Below are 17990 nucleotides of genomic sequence, written 5' to 3'. Positions count from 1 at the left end.
ATAATAATAATAATAATAATAATAATACCAGAAGGGATTCAGCAGTCAAATTCTGCATTATAATGCTTAAAACATATGTACCCCAAATCTGTGTTTTATTTCCATACTCTTAAACTACTGATTTCTATTGCATAATGAGCCTGTTTTTCACTCTGCTTTTAGTTTAATTTTTCAAAAAAATAAAGATTTTATAATGAATTTGAAATTATGGCATTTCATCAACATTTTGGGCATTAGTGAAGTGAATATTCCATATTTCCTTTCCATGCCATTTTATGATTTTTTTCTTTAATCCGTGCGAAGTGCTAAATCAAAATCCCAAAATGACTCATGAAAGTTTATAAGAAGAAATGAAAGCTGATGCCTGCAAATACAATAAACAAGCTAACAAATAAATAAATACATTGTACATAAATATTGCAAAGAAACTTCAATTTCATATGGAATGAAGCTTGGAATTCCAAAATATTGCGCCAGTTCAATTAAATGCAGTAATGCCATATTGTCCATGCCACTGTATATCCTAAGCAGAATCACAGAAAGATAACAGAAGTGATTACAAACATTAGTTCAAAGATGCATAAACCTATTGAAACCAATGGATCTATTCTGTTTAATCCAACTGAATATCACCAGTGGTATATGACTGCTAGCAAGGACTATCCTAAAATCCTTTTCCTTAACCTGGAAAAGTGTGTAGATGTTATTTTTAGGCCTCTGTAAATTAATGGACTCAACATGTTCCATAATAGTTTGTCAGCTTTAAAAGCAGACTTTCATACTTCGTACAAGTTAAACTCTTGAAACATTTTCTATGCTAGGCTGCAACATTAACAAATTAATTACCAGTGTTAATCAACTTGCAAGAACACAGTCTAATTAAACTTGATATTAAGAGATATTAAACAGATAATGTTTACTGTCCTACCTGTCTCATCTCAGGCCCACGCTTACGTCTGAAATTCCTTTGAAGAATATTCTCCTCTGCATTCTGGAAAGCGATTTTGCCATTTGAACAGCTTTGTCCAAACTGAATCATGTTCCTTTTTACTAGCCTGTCTTCTCAATGACATAGGGGAGGAGGAAAAAAGAAAATTAAAAGGTTTTTAAAAGCTTGAATGATAACCTTTTTTCCCTCTCTGTTTGCATTTAAATTGGACTGAATACTTTAGCACTAGGTTTTAATTTCTGAAGGGTTAATCACCCGAGCAAAGGTCCATCAAGCTTTAATCTCCAATAAAAATTGCTGTAGCCTGAGTCACCTGGGAGACATTTATTATATTCTTATTTCAGTGCAAAAGAATGCATCGCTAATCTTCTAGCCCTTTATATTAGCACATTTGCTATTAACATATTTCTCAAAATTATTAGTTCCTCTGAAACTATTACAAGCAGTTCATTGCTACATATCCCAGGAATTAATCCTGTTAAAAGCCAGACACATCTGCTATGACATTGCTTTAGCGTTTCCTCCTGTAATCCATATAGACATTTGGTTCTCCAGCTGAGTTCTAACAATGCCCTAAGTCTCAATTACATGAATTATTATGGGAGTGCTGATTAAAACAACAATATACTTGTTCTAGTAGCATAATCTTTCCTTCTGTATGAAATTTGCATCACTAATCTGTTTTTTTTTACTTCTATATTTACACCATTCTTTGTTTCCAAGAAAACTATTGAGTTTTTAAAAACCAATGGTGAACAATAAAAATGCCAGGCAAGGTTAACATTTTTACCTATAACTGATGATGTGGAAAGCACATTTCAGATCAAGAAATAGCATTTCAGTTCAGAACAATATCCTGAGTAAAGGAAGAATATCAGCCGCCACTGCTGTTTTTCTTCTTCTAGGAATTAAAAAATAAATCATCACTAAATTTGACCAGACAGTATAAATTACCAATATGAAATACTTACTGAATCATCCTTAAAAGTCTTAGTGAATGTACAATGGGATCAATAATGTTTTAATATAGTTTACAATCTGCAGGTGACAGACATACTGTAATGGGGGGGGGGGGGTGCGGGGGAGCCCAGTGTGAAATAGAATATTTTCAGGGATATTTCTGTGATCAGAATGACAACCCACCACAATAGCTACTGCATATTCACTTAAGCTGCAGTATAAACTATTTTCAAATTTTGTTAAAATGTACAATTTCTTCTATAATTCTCAACAAGCCAAGAAAATATCCCCTTTTATGCCATGGGCTTTATTAAATGAAAATAGTGGTAAAGTATGCAGGCTTTATATACAATGTTTTCTTATTTCAAGTTTTCATGTCCTGTTTCATAAATCCAGTAGTGTTTCCTTTGTCTTTATTTTTCAATAATTTCCCATTATTTCTCTTTCTTTCTTTGGTTTTTTTTTTTTGTTGTTTTGTTTTGCAGGGCGCATACACAGAACCATCAATGTCAATATTCAGAGTCATATGTTAGCTTGGCAGTAGCAACATGTACTCTGGGGACAACTATGTGAGCAAATACCGCTCACAAAGAGGGAAGAAAATACAACTGCAAAGAAGAAAGAGATCTGCAAAGCAATTTTTTACCCATAAAACACATAAATATTTCAAATAAAGAACTGTGATATGTGATTATTTCTTAAACGGTTTGAGGTATTTGGAGTCAAGATTGTTAACCATGTATTGTTACCTCTATATGCATAAGGAGATGCATAAACGTGTATATTTTAACAACATTCCTTAGCATAATACTAGGAGGTCTAGGCTATGCATCATACATTTAAAGATATATGCAGGCAAAAAGAGGAAAAACCTTAGAGAACCTATTAGCAGCTAGAAAAAGAGGGGGGGGGGACACTAAACCATAGCAGCAATTACCACATTCACAGCTGATTTAAATAATGTTTGGCACAATAATTAACAAAGGCAAGATATTTAAAACTTGTTATGCAGATAATAAACAAAGATAAAGAAACATCAAATATTAATGTAGGTACCCCATGACATCCTGAAATGAAAATTCATGCTTTCTTAGACTGCACAAAAGGAAAACGAAGAGCGGAAATGCAATTGTGAAAATACAGACATACCCTTAGCCATTCAGGTGCAGTGCTTCTCATTCCAGCCACATAGTTCTGCAGCTCCATTAGTCCAAAAGTCGACTCTGCCACGCTTGTGATCTTTGTGGGCGACAATGGCATCATACTGCTGGCAATTTTTTTCGATTAAACTTCTCAGACACGGTAGCAACTTTGTTAATTATGATATTAGGCAGCTGGCGGGCACGATCAATCATCCACTATAAGAAAGCCAGACAACGAGACATCTAATCATTGCAACCAGAGCAGATAAATTTTGTTCCTTTCTTATACGTGTCAGAGATTCTATCCCTCCTGACCCCTCTACACTGCCATCGACTGTCAAATTTAGATTCAGCAAGCTCCCGGCTTTTCTTTATCCCTGCCTTAGATCTGAAAGTCCTGGTTATCAGGAAGACAAGCGTCACCAGCTGTCTCAGAGCAGGAAGGCAATCAGGTGAATAGTACTTATTATCTTTCATTGCTTTCTGAGGAATGACAAGATTGATTTGGGACCAAGAGCACATCCATATCTCAAGAACTGTTACCGGGGCTTCAAGTTCAGGCAGTGGTGCATATGTAAACCTGCACTGAGGGACATCACTGCTAACCTTATTAATAATACATACTTAAAATTTAGGGGATTAGGTAGAACCCTTGAACATTAAGACAATTCCCTTTTAACCATGACACTAGGTATTCCCTTTGCTCCCCCCCTGCTCCCAAAATGGGCAATCCAACTCTACCCAGAGGGCTGTGTTTTACAGTTGGATAGTCTTAATTGGGCCCACAGAAGCAGTTGGCTTTCATTAAAGTCTTCTCTGTAGGCACCTTCCATCTTAACTAGTCTGACAGCCTTGGAACTCCAACAAGTGGAACAGGCACCTAAATTCTACCGTAATCTTGTTACAGAAAGGCTCCCTTCTAAATAAATGTAAGTTAAGTGATAGTTAACATTTCACTGTCACTCTTGAAAAATACTAAATACATCAATTTAAAACAGCGGACCAAAAAAATTGGATAACTATGGGAAATGGTTGAATCCTTACTGCAAGACGTGTCATGAAAATAAAATAACTATTCAGCAGATTCTGGGTCATTTAAATTCAAGAACAAAAAAAAAAATAAGCATGTGCAACATAAAGAAACTTTTGTTATCACCCAATATCACAGTTTGATAGAAAACAGCATGCTGAGAGTTACATTTCAAAAATTGGGTATAAGTGCTTTCCCTGACTAGGATGATTTTACAGAGCAATGCAAAATTTATCTCACTTTTTCAAGTACTATTAGCATTTGTAGAGGAGTTACAGTAAACACACACTGTGAAACTCCACTCTGACTAGTCATTGCTAGCAGCGATCATTTATATCTCGGAATCAAAATATTCTTTCTGTAAGCCTTTCATGCCTGGTACTGCTAGCTATGTTGCTGCACTTTAAGGATTATGAGGCAAGCAATTTACTTGGTTCTTTCTAAAGTTGTCATAAAAAGTATGCAACCTATCTCTATTCTTGAGGCGAAAGTCAAAACACTTGTGGAAATTGGTTATGACCTGCATTTTGCCTTGCATTTAAAATGCCAGGAGAAAACTAGTTCAGCCATGCAAGTATAAAATTCTACTATTTTTAGAACATCCTTTTTATTTATTTAAAATGTTTCTAGACTTATTTTTCTAAAAATCCAAGGAAGCTTACGTCTGGAGCATTTAGATATAAACACACACACAATCCCAAGTTGACCTACACCCTTCATTTTCCAAACTAAAGTAATAATGACCCAGCTGCAAAAGTTTTGAAACAGCTGTTGTGAAAAATTACCCCCCCAACCTGGTTTTGTCTTACAATTTGCAATATAAACAATATGTGTACATACAATGCAACATGAACTAATATGTTTGGTGACTGTTTCAGAATTAAAGTGGTTAAGGGGCCGAAACGACCCAGAAAACCCTCAAAATGAATGGAAATTTAAGGAAATGCTTCCAAAACCTTAAAAAAGGTTAACAAGTACAGAGAGAGGGAGAAAGGAAGTCTTTAAAGAGGGAAGTTCCAAAATTACACAGGAGACCAATCATGCTGCTGTAGAACCATACAAGCAGTTTTCCTGGAACGAAAAGTTTCACCCCTAGATTGCCAAAGAGAATGGGAGCGAGAGAGAGAGCTGTCCAAAGAAATGTAGCAATGATGGAGGGAAAGAATCTACAGATACCAGATGCCTATTTTCCCCCATTAGCACAGCATTGCACATGAAAGCATGGTGTATTTTTCCAGGGCTCATTATGAGATCACTGCATAGAGCGAGTGTCATATTTATGGAAACAAATATGTTACTCAAACCGAGTAAATTCTCAGGTATCTGAATGGCTTGGAGAACATCCAATAGATCCAGATAATCTATTGTTGGCACCTGTCTGTCTCGAGAGACAATGGAGTGCCCCTCCGAGGGTGAAGTCAAACCGCTGCATTAGCGGCACCAAAGTGACTACAGGCCAGATAAATAAAAGTGCTACTCACACAGATTCAACAGTGGAGTTATATTAGGATAGCTAACAATGTTAGCTACACAGGAGTCAGTGGGACTTACTTCCTAGTACAAATGTTTAGGACTGCAGCCTCTTTTTGTGTGTGTACCTAGGGCAAGAGAGCAATCCTAACTGGTTCTGGGATGGGGTGTCATGCAGCACATGCAATCAGATCAGTTCCCTTGGGTTGGCTTTGAATCCAGCAGATCCATTGCCAGTCCTGCTGTGCTCTACCCAACCTCTGTAACGACCCTTTTTTCAACCTTACAAGAGCTATTGCTGGTGGGACCACCACCGAGGGGAGTGTGCACTGGCCTGCGCTTTCAGTGGCTGCACAACACTGGAGTCCCCCTCTCCATGGAGCCCAGAAGAGGAACACCACCACTTCCTAACACCCGCCAGCAGTGTATGGGTGAGAATCTTCATAGTCATTTCTTTGTACATAAATGCAGCATAGTTCCCTTTTAAGGTTCTGTACCCTTTCCCACTGCATTTCAGGAAATAAGTTCTCAAATGTTTCTGATTGATGGAGACAGATAGGTATTAATTTGCTCTGCTATTTGTCATTTATTGCTACAGTTCAGCGCCAACATCCACCCTGGCTCATAAAGTTAGTAACAGCCAAGGAACCTGTGAAGTCTTCAGGATTAAGAAGAACTCACTAGGAATCATCATTGTTGAAATAGTGTGATCCTTTCAAAAACAGCTGAAATTCCTATTAATTCCTACCTGCCTCAACCAGCCATCTTATGAAAATAAATGATATGCTCGTGGCAGGGAAGAAGTCCTTGAGTAAGAAATAAGCTATGTAGTTATATGTATGGCATTATCTCTCCAGAGCTTTGTATATGTATGTTTCAAGAACCCTCTTACTCTATATCTTCCTCTATGACATAGAGATGAAAGGCTGGCACAGCAGTCTAATTTTTGCAGTTAAGTGTGTTATGGATGATCTCATTTATTACCCAAAAACAGAAAGGAACTGCAATAGTCTATTGTATATGGGTTAAATTTAGCATATTACATCTGGCCTCTGGATTTTTTCATATACTTTACCAGCAGCATCTGGGGGAGGGAAGGTGGACCTGCCCTTCCGACACCAGTATCAATGCAAAGTATCTGAATGTGTGTGAAACAGGATGGTTGTGATGTCAAGGTTGTGCAGTTGCACCAGCAGAAGCATCAGATTGGTGTACCTACTGGTGCACCACTGGTGCACCTACATAATCCCAACCTGCCACCCCACCCCACCTTGGTAAAGGTAAAGGGACCCCTGAGCATTAGGTCCAGTCATGGCCAACTCTGGGGTTGCGGCGCTCATCTAGCTTTATTGGCCGAGGGAGCCGGCATACAGCTTCTGGGTCATGTGGTCGGCATGACTAAGCTGCTTCTGGTGAACCAGAGCAGCACACGGAAACACCGTTTACCTTCCCGCCAGAGCGGTACCTATTTATCTACTTGCACTTTGACGTGCTTTCAAACTGCTAGGTTGGCAGGAGCAGGGACCTGTTGCAGGGTTTCAAACCACCAACCTTCTGATCGGCAAGTCCTAGGCTCAGTGGTTTAACCCACAGCGCCACCCGCGTCCCACCAAATCTGCCAATAATGCACTCTCAATACACATTCATTTTTAAACAGTAAGTAAGCTATCAGGAATATTGTACCTGAAGCAAACAAATTCAAGTATCTTAGAATTTAGAATCTAAGTCCTAGATAACTATCTATATGGGTGTAGGAGAAGTTTGCATATAGTCACATGCACAGTTATTGGCTCATCTGTTTCAGTATTGTCTAAGCTAATATGCAGCAATCCTTCAGGGTTTCAGGCAGGGGTCTTCCCTAGTCCTACCTGGAAACTGAACCTGGGACTTTCTCCATGCAAAGTACATGAAGGAAGGTAGAAATATCTTTCCTAGAACTGAAGTTCTAAGGCAAGCTCGAAAAACAAGTCTGCAAAATTTGCTAGAGGGTTTGTAAAAGTCTTCCTGAAATTTATTGGATCATTGTAGACCTACTCTTCTAAAATACACTGAATCCTAATATTGCACCAAATGTAAAGTCCAATATTGGCCAATCAATGAAATTAAAGTACTTTGGAAGCCGATCCAATCTCCATCTTCTTGGAGGCAGATTGCTACCTCCGTCAACATACTACTGTGCCAGAAAAATACAATTGCACTGCATTTCAGTTCCTAAATAAGAGGGCAATTTCCTAGGATATTTAATAAGTATCACAATAATGCATAATAGCAAATAAAGTAACATAAACTGCAATCCTGTGTCCACTTGCCTGAGTGTAATCTCTGTTGAACTCAATGGGGTTTACTTCTGAACAGGCAGGTATAGGATGGCACTGTTAAATGTCTATTTAATTCTATTATATTCCTCCCTCCCTCTCAATAGGCAGAAGTTATCCCATGTTTATGGGAGACTATATAATGATATAGTCATTATCTTGATAACGACCACATGAAATGTCTACAAGAATTTGTCCGGGTTGTGTTTTGTTTTTTTAGATGGTTCCTCATCTCATTTAAAGATTTGACTTGTGTTAAATGTTCCTCCCAATTAAGCATACATTTCTTTGGCCATCTTGTGCATCCTTAAATTACATATACAAAACAGCTGTCATATTCAAATGATGCCACATCAAGTTCAACGCACGTAAGAAGGGAACGCAAAGAAATAGGAGAGCAAAGTAAAAAATATATGCATGATGAATTCATGTGGAAAAAATAAAGCTGGAGTTGGGAAGATCGTGCATTAGGATGAAAGATGAAACAGATGCAACACACAGCAAAGATCAAAGAGCTCCATCAATTCATTCTGAAAGTCAAAATCCAGCTGAGCATTGGAGCCCTGCACACATAATAAGGAAGGTTGACTAAAACATAAGGATTAAACAGATGAGCTGTCTCCCGTGGATGTACAGCACAGAGACCCTGCTGAGCCACTTGTAAAGACACTTTGGAATAGTACACCTGCTATTCTGCAGTCAAACCCACAGGAAGTCAGGCTCCAAGGGAAAATAGCCACTTATGTACTAAAGAGCCATTTTCATGGAAAGCGTTAGTGTCCTGAATAAGTACGTTCTCTTTAAATGAAATGGTAAAATTCAGAAAATTACTGTTTAATGATGTGATTTCCCACCCCCACCCCTGATCTGGTATAAGAAACTGTTCAGCAAAGAAAGGAAATAGCAAAAAACAACAACAAAGTGATCGTATTCAAATGCACTTGGCATTCATCTCATTTGCTCATTATTACAAAATATACCACACATGATATTTTCTAGGCAAACGATGATCTGATACAATCCAGCTATGCAGTAGTGCATCATCAAGCATTCAAGGCATGTCCAATCGACAGAGCTTTTCAAACAATGATTAAAAATGGTAATAATCTAGTCCTCAACACAGCAACTAGCTTTTGAAGAGGGCACTAACAGTCAGTATGCATATTCCTACATGCACACATATGGATAGATAGCATGATAACTGCTTCACCTGCCAGTGTCTCCCTAAATCCCTCTTGCCTGTAGGTTGGCAAATAGAAAAGAAAAGCAGGAAGGTACCAAAGGCTGAAAGTCTCCAGGTACACAGATGTGTGTTGACTGAGACCCACATGTTTTACCAAATGCAGAGGCGTCTTCAAGGACACTCTTAGGCACAACGAACTTGGCTCCCGGTGGTCTCCAACTCTGTTGTGGAAGAGAATCTGGCTCAGTAAACACCTGCACAACCTGCAGGCTTCTTCTCCTTCTTCCGTAATGGATCTTAAAGTAACGTACACAGAATGCCAAGCAGTCCCTAATCCAGATACTGACCAACCCATGGCATGCTTAGCTCTAGTAAAATGGTTGCATCGCTTACTTTCAGATCGTTCATATACATCATATATTCGTCTTTTCCAATATGTGTCCCACTTTTTAAAAAAACATTTGGGAAATGCACATTGCAATTGGATCTCTCACACAAGCAAAATTGTCCATTTCCTTCAGTATAGGACCATTGATTTGTTCTCAGCACCAGGGACTGGGAACCCCGTGGGTTCAGGAGGACTACATTTGACTCAGAGATCTCATATCTATAAGCCACATTTTGTATGAAGCAACATGTGAAAAGCCTGATGAATTAGTCCAAAAGCCCATCAAGTTCAGCACTGTTCCCACCTTGGCCAACAAGATGTCCCTGGGGAGCCCATGAGCAGAACCTGAGCACATCACTTTCATCACCCATGATTCCTAGCAGCTAGCATTCACAGGTATACCACATCTGACAGTGGAAGGAGAATATAGCCACTGTGGCTTAAAGCCATCGATAGTCTTACCTCCCATGGATTTGTCTAATCCTCTTTGAAAGTCATTCAGGTTGGTGACCATCACTGTATCTTTTGAGAGCAAATTCCAGTTTTAACTATGCACTGTGTGAAGTAGCATTTTATTTTCTCAGTCCTGAATCTTGCAAAATCAGCTTCATCGGATAACTCCAAGGTCTAATATTATGAGAGAAGACATTTTCCCTTCCACCCACTTTTTCCACACCACGTACATCACACACCTCTATCGTGTTCCCTCTTTCTTGCCTTTTCTTTAAACTAAAAAGCCCCAAATGTAGTAACCTTGACTCCATCACCTTGATCACATCAGATTTGTATACAGTCATACCTTGGCTTACAGACGCTTCAGGTTGCGCTTCTTTGGGTTGCACACCGCGCCAAACCCAGAAGTACCGGAACGGGTTACTTCCGGGTTTTGGTGCATGCGCAGAAGTGCTAAATTGTGCTTTGCGCATTTGCAGAAGCACTGAATCACAACCCGTGCAGCGCTGCGGGTTGTGAACGCTGTGGGTTGCAAACGTGCCTCCCACACGGATCACGTTTGCAACCCGAGCGTCCACTGTAATGGCATTCTGATATTGACACTACATTCATGGCAATGAGACATCCAATGTGTCATTTATTTGTATCTAATATTTGCGGACTAATTATTATAACCATCTAGTGTGGATTTGATTTGAATTATTTGTTTTGCTGGTGCATTCTGAAACATGGTTTCATCTGAGGCCAAATTGGCAGTGTATATGGTGTTCTCAATAGCTTTAATCAACAGGTTTAAAAGCTTGCACTCCAATCCAGCAAGGACTGGTGTATGAATCACCTTTTAGATTGTATTATATGTTTCTGTGCTAAAGTTCTGTGCTCAGGTCTGCTTCACAGCCCACCTCTTACTCAATGGAGGCTTAAGGTGTAGATGGATCACCTGTTTAGGGCAGGCCTGCATCCAGGTCTCCCTTCTGTTCTCCAGTCCAATTAAATAATTTGTGCTGTCAAATCTGACCACACTGACCAACTGTTCAGTGGCTGTTCAATATGAGGATCTTTGGAGACAGGCCACTGTCTTTAATTAAAATCCTTACACATTACTGTTGATGTTTTACTTGCATATTTTTGGCATCCGCAATAAGGCATTCAATTAAAAATAGCTACATATACATTACTCTAGCAGAAGGCTGGTAAAAGGCCATCAAAACTACACTTTTTCAGAAAGCCAGGATGTAAATGACATTGTTGTTCTATTGCTTAAACTCATTCAAAGCTACCTCCTATGGTATCCATTCAAACTTAATCCTTGCAAATAAATAATTCAGCAGAAACTATTATTTCTGTAGTTGCAACAGAGACCATAGTTATTCCAGCTGGTAGCATAATCAAAACACTGCTCCAGTTTTCATTAGCAGGATTCTAAAGTATGGCAGTTTATAAGCAAGCAGTTTTTAAATGAGCATTGTATCAGGGAGGAAAAAAGACAAGCAACCCTGTTATATTCATTAGGTTATTAAGAGAAGCAGAAAAAGGAAAAGTAAATGAAATTTAACAGAAAATGAAACAAAGGCAACAAGTTATGACTTATCGAAGCAATGCAGCAGGTCTGTCGCATAGCATGTACAAGCCTTGTGCAAACATTGGGCTCCCAGTGACATTCTTCATGAGATGAAAACTGGGGTGGGATCTCACATGTGCCCAACATTATATAAATAGGTCCAGACCTTGGTAATATGCCGCCCTGTGTGAGGCCAACATTTGATGCCCTTCCCCCAGCCCTCACGGCACTGGCTTAAGTCAGTCTTTGGGAAAGAGGTGGAAGGCTCTGGCATGGCCCATGGCTTTGGGGGGGAGGGAGGAGGACTCTGGGACCCTGTCAGAGCCCTCACACCTCCTTCCTGAAGCTGGGCGCTTACTGGGCTTTGAGAAGCTGCCCTCTTAGATTTGTGCTGCCCTAAATCCACCTCTGGCATCATCTGTGAGTTGGGCAACTGGCAAACATGTTTTCACCCAGTTTGATCCTTCCCCTCCCAAAAGGAGTGGAAATATCCTGCACATGGGCTGAATTGTGCACATATTCTCTACTCATACATGATGCTGGGCCTTCATGTAAAGTAAAGTTACTCCTGACCGTTAGGTCCAGTTGCAGATGACTCTGGGGTCACACGCTCATCTCGCTCTATAGGCCAAGGGAGCCAGCATTTGTCCACAGACAGCTTCCGGGTCGTGTGGCCAGCATGACTAAGCCGCTCCTGGTAAATTTTCCAGTCAGTCCCTCTTTCTCATTTTTCCAAACTTAAGTTCGTTTCCCCACGTTTTCACGTCAATATGTGATTTTCTTTAAGTCTTCGTGAAAATTCGTCAGCATTTTTGTGTGAATGTTTCCTAATACACATGTTGTATGCAGTTTTACCTAATGCAAATATTTTTTTCAAAGCAACATTCCCTAATATGATACATTTTTGTTTGCTACTTTCACTAACACATGCATTTTTATGCACACTTTACCCTAGCCTATGTGTTTTTGTAGACATTACTTAGCTGAAGAACTGAATGGCAAAATTCAAAGTGTGGATTTTGAATCACAAATTTCAGAAGTGTGGCTTTTGTAAGTTTGCCCTTAAATGTAAACCAAATTGAATCTCTCCCCCAGTCTATATATACATTAAGACCCAGACCCAAGCCTAGAGCCCACCCTGAGAATGACATTAGCCAATCTCAGTATGTATTTGCTTTGAAATTTTGCTGATTACATTTGTGCATTATTGTTAATTCCTTTATATTGTTACATGCACACCACTTATTTCTTAAGTGGCTGTTCCTTTTGCAAGGACTGACCAACAGATATGTAAACTGAGGCAAGATTTAACCCTGCATTCCCAGTGGTAAGTACCTCTCTTACATTTTCTTTCACACCAAGACAGCCACAACTGCCTCTGTTGGGCTGCGTGAGAGATAGAGCGGGTGTTATGTGCAATCACATCTTTTAGCTGTCAGGACAATCTCTTTATGGATCTGTATACAGCAGATATATTTGATTTCCAGGTTATCTACTGCTTGCAGATACAAGCACTTTGATTGTTTACCATGAGGGAGTAATTGGTACCAGCTAAATAACTCCAGAGAGACTGATTTGAGAGCCCTCCACCTATTACAGGAATCAGGTACTTGATCATTCAGTCACTACGCAGCCAAAATTCCAATGCATCAAACAAAGCATAAATAAATGAAGGAGCGAATGACTACAACAACATTTTAACATGCAATCACAAACATTAATTAGCTGTAATTATATTCACAGAAACTTGATTTATATTTACAAAACAAAAATGAAACTAAATACTCGGCAATTTGCAGAATGAGGAAGCTTTTTCAAATGTAGCTTCCAAACGCTGACACCAAACATATTAAGCAGTTTCACGTGGAAAATGTGGCATGAATAGGTTCAGTAAAAAGTTATTTTGAAAAACAACACACACACCAAATTTCACATAAAATGCAAGAAAATGGATCTTAGGGTTGGTGAGAGATGTGAAAATTTGACAGCATGTGTCTCAGAAATCATTTAAGCCCTCACTATTTCCCTCTGCTTTTTTAAAACAACAACAACAAAGGAATAAATTTCAACCATTTGCATAGACCTCTAAGGCCACTTCCAAGGCTGACATGCATCTTTCTGCAAATGGGTGTGTGTGTGTGTGTGTGTGTGTGTGTGTGTAGTAGCTTAACATTTAAAGAACTGAGTAAATGCACAGGTGAAGGAGGAATTCTTCTCCAGCCCACAATCCCACTCCTAGCCCTGCCCCCAAATCTCATTTTTCTGCTGTCAGGGCCCATGGAGCTCTACTAGGGTCACTGTTCAGAGAAAAAGAATGACTACCCACAATTGGTCCATGAGTTGCAAAAGCGGCAAACCCGGAAGTGTTTCACTGTGTGCACATGCGCTGAAGTGCTCTACCGTGCCTCACTCATGTGCAGAAGCGGTCTGCCGTAGCACGCGCATGCGCAGAAGTGGTCCCTCCGGTTGCGAAAACTTCGGGGTCTGACCAGAGCACCGGAACGGATCCCATCCGCAACCGGAGGTACCACTGTACTAATTTAAATATGCATTTTCAAAATGCCTCAATCCACACAGGGACTTTACAATGAAGGCTGGGTAAGAAATCTAATAAATGGAGAGCTGGGCTATAAGTAACAAAATGAATTTCAATGGGGACAAAGGTAAATTTCTACACTAAGATAGGAAGAACCAGATGCACAAATATAAGATGGGGAAACACCTGGATTGCCATTAGAAGATGTGAAAAGGACCTAAGGGCCTTAATAGACCATAAGCTTAACATGAGTCAACAGTGTGATGCAACAGCAAAAAAGCTAATGCTATTCTAGGCTGCATTGATAAAGTGCCGTGATTAAGAGAAGCAGTAGTCCTGCTCTATTCTGCCTTGGTCAGACCGCACCTGGGTTTAAGGAGGATATTGACAAGCTGGAATACGTGCAGAGGAGAGCAACCAAGATGACCAAAGGTCTGGAAACCAAACCTTCTAAGTAATGGTTGAAGGAGCTGGGTATGTTTAGCCTGAAAAAGAGGAGACTGAGAGGAGATACAACAGCCATCTTTAATTATCTCAAGGGCTGTCACATGGAAGATGGAGCAAGCGTGTTTTCGCCTGCTCTGGAAGGCAGGACCCAAACTAAAGGATTCAAGTTACAAGAAGGGAGATTCCGACTAAACATCAGGAAGCACTTTTTGACAGTAAGAGCTGTTCAACAGTGGAACAGACTCCGACAAGAGGTGGTGGACTCTCCTTCCTTTGAGGTTTTTTAGCGGAGTGTGGATGGCCACCTGTCATGGATGCTTTAGCTGATATTCCTACATTGCAGGGGGTTGTACTAGATACCCCCAGGGTCCCTTCCAACTCTATGATTCTTTGATGATGACGATGATGTGTCATCGGGTTCTGGCACTCCCAGGAGGGACAGCAGCCTATTTTAACACATGCAAAAAGAGCAGTGCACACTACCCACTCCAGATGGCTGCTATCTGTAATAAAAGAAAAAGAGAGAAAGTTAGCAGCCCTGGGCCACCTCATCACAAAATCAGGTAGCCATCTAGATTCGGAAGTGGACCAACCCTCAACCCACACATTAGCCTGAAAGCTGCAGATCAGGTGAGTCTGGAAGTCACATTTTCTGAATTCCTACCCATCCCTACATGGATGGGCCACCAACATATCTAGTCGGTCCTGAGTAAACATGCCCAGGAATGGGCTTCAAACTGAATTGATTAGTTTATTATTGCTGCTATTAGTAAATTGTTATCTATTTGGGGTTCCAGCATCTCTAAGAAAAGACACCTTTCTCTGCTACTTATTACAGTAGCAGTTGCTCTTTGTCTCCTCTTGAATATTTTTCCAGACTTTATATATGAGCTCTCAAGGTTTCTGCTCTGAATTTTTAATATAAAAATATTCTAAACACAAACTAATAAAGCATTTGATTTTTTTTAATTCTTCCAAACAAACGTTGCTGTTACAACAAATTGTACCAAGCATAGTTGGACTATAAATTATGTTGCACAAGGCTCTTTAAAGAAAATGAACTTATATATTTAAGTTATTTCCTTCCAGAATTTGCACATTTTGGTCCCTGCAAGGGGCACTAGTTTTAACTTACTTTCAGTGGAACTACCACAGAGTAAGTTCAACTTAAGCCTAAAGGCTCCTATTTAAATTTTGTTTCCATTGAGTTTTGTTCCTATGGTTATAAAATTGCTGGATGGTTATCCTGTTGTTAAAACAAATCCCAATGTTTTAGAACTCAGAGATGAACTGATTCACTGTACCTAAAATGTCAACCCTACTATCTCTACTTTTTCTACTTTCCCATAAATCGTGTCCTCCATCATGGAGGGCATGTGTTGCGGTGAGATCACCTAAACTGCCTCCCTGTTGTGGGGCGGGAACATATGGATAGCCACAACACCCCATTGGTGTTGCTGGGGCAGAAATTTGGCCCGTTGCTCAGTTGCTGGGGCAGAAATTTGGCCCGTTGGGTCGTCTATTAGCTACCAAGGGGCTATTTAAGCTACTGCACATTGCTGGGAGCTTTCTCTTTCCTGCGAGATGCATCGGATCACGCGCCCTCCCACCCTATATTTAGGGCTGTTCTTTGGCCTTGCTATGCCTGTTTAGAGGTCATCTGTTTTGGGGCAGGGGCCTGGTAGGAATTTAGCCATTTGGCTATTTGGCTGGTGCCACTTGGTTTTTGCCTACTGTGTAGCAAATCATCGCAACTTTGTAAGGTTGGCGGTTAGGAATTGGTTCAATGTTTTGCGGAGGCGAAGTGGTTGGCTGTGCCTGCCCCTCCATCGCTGCTGCTGGGGAATTCCGTTAAAGGAATCCAGGGGCTCGCCTTGCTTTTGTCCAAACCCTGTCAAGGGGCTAGGGCCACGTCAGAGCCCCTGGGGGGTCTTCACACGCAACTGTCAAAGAGTAACATTTCAGTTATTCATTTAGAGATTATTTCAGGGATCAGGAGTGTGTGGCCCTCCAGCTGTCATTGGGCTACAACTACCGTCAACCTCTATCAGGTTCGACATGCTATTGAATGTCTTGCAAGTCAGAGGATTGAGTCCTAGTTTCAAACTGGCTCAGAACAGGCCTCTTGAGATCTTATCCAAAGCACTTGCACCAACTGGTAGGTCCAACTTTTTATTCTTATCCCATTTGCCTTGAAACAATCCATGACACAGAGCACTTTTCATTGTAGTTGGCAACTGCACTATGGATTAAATCGGGGGCTAGTCAACCAAATATACCACTCCCTGTGCACTGCAACAGGCTCGTCATCCAAGCTTAAGTACAACAAAACAAACAAACAAACAAACAAACCACCTGCCTACAGACAAGGTGTGGTTACCAAGGGTGCATTGCATGATCATTTTTTCACAGTAGGAGATTCTAATGAAAGATCTCTGTTAGTATAATATGCTGCAGGCTACTACCCTGGTATTTGGAATTAAGAGTTAGCAACTGCAAAGCTCACAATCTCTTTTAGTATGAAAAAATTCTTTTCTTTTCTTACAATAGTGGTTGGGCAGTTGTTAAATTTTTTAAAAAAGAAAAAAGATGGGGAAAGAGATGTTCTAGCTATAGCACACCAAAAACTTGCTTTCCACAACTAATCATGATAAAAAGATGCCTTTAACATTAAATGTTACTTTTGCATCAACCTACTCAACATTTAATTTATTATCAGATGCATGAGGTCATATTACCCGGGAGAGAAAGGGTTCTATTCTTGGTGTCCACATGTCATTGATAAATAGACTCGCACACAAGTTTTGTGCAGAGAGTTTGTTGTGTTGATTAAAGAATGGCTCTACAAAGCTACCGATGGAAACTGAGCCAAGAAATGTATCATTTTACTGTACTTTTCGAAAGAAAAATAATAAAGCATGTCAATTGGCTTTTGCTAAATAATAACAATAAGCCATAGGGTACAATAGTTTGACTGATTTCTCCAGGACTTAAAAACTTGAAGGAATTGCAGTACACAATATGCCCTGTTCCGTGTCCAGTAAATGTGGGACGCCTTTGTCCAGTGGCACTGCAGCCCATAGATTGCAGCAAAATACTGGGCAAGGTTTTGCCCAGTATTTTCCCAGTGTGATATGCTCATAGGAAAAAGCTGTCCCATGAGCCCTTGCTGAAGAGGGGAGGAGAAAGCTTATATAAGTCTGGTTCCTCTGGAGCTCACAGCCATTTTGCTTTGAGAGCTTCCTGCTCATCAACCCTCGGGTTAGAGCCTTCACTGAGCAATTTTGAGTCGCATGTTGACAGGATTTTTTTCTCTCTCAACCTGATTGGCACTTGGTTGGGTTTTTTCCGCCTTTCCCTCAGTGAAATTAAGGCTTTCCTTTGTTAGGCAGAAGAACATTGTATGGGGACAGAAAAATGGCATTGGACAGGATAAACATAGTATGGGGGGCCATAAGAGGCCTATGGGGAGGATTGACCATGGCAACCGCAAGCGTGGCTTCGGTATCTGCCTGGTTGGAATCTGCACCCCGGCCCCTCAGTGAGATCTTGTTTG

The 17990-nt window shown here is 40.3% G+C and overlaps 1 protein-coding gene across 6 annotated transcripts in view; it reads right to left on the bottom strand.

Moving 5' to 3' along the window:
- Window positions 1-17990, bottom strand: part of LOC144328977 (uncharacterized) — a 106689-nt gene that overhangs the window by 36267 nt on the left and 52432 nt on the right. For 4 of the 6 annotated variants that reach the window (XM_077934831.1, XM_077934830.1, XM_077934832.1 and 1 more), the window contains 2 exons: window positions 3059-3267; window positions 929-1059 (listed from right to left, as the gene is read on the bottom strand). In XM_077934831.1, the coding sequence (XP_077790957.1) occupies window positions 929-1059; window positions 3059-3068 (141 nt within the window). In that variant the 5' untranslated portion in view covers window positions 3069-3267. Of the gene's footprint in view, window positions 1-928; window positions 1060-1739; window positions 1851-3058; window positions 3268-17990 lie in introns of those variants that run through there. The other 2 variants (XM_077934835.1, XM_077934834.1) reach the window with 2 other exon arrangements.

Source organism: Podarcis muralis, chromosome 10, assembly GCF_964188315.1.
Source record: "Podarcis muralis chromosome 10, rPodMur119.hap1.1, whole genome shotgun sequence".
NCBI classification, from domain to species: domain Eukaryota; kingdom Metazoa; phylum Chordata; class Lepidosauria; order Squamata; family Lacertidae; genus Podarcis; species Podarcis muralis.
This window is presented reverse-complemented; position numbering and strand designations above follow the sequence as displayed.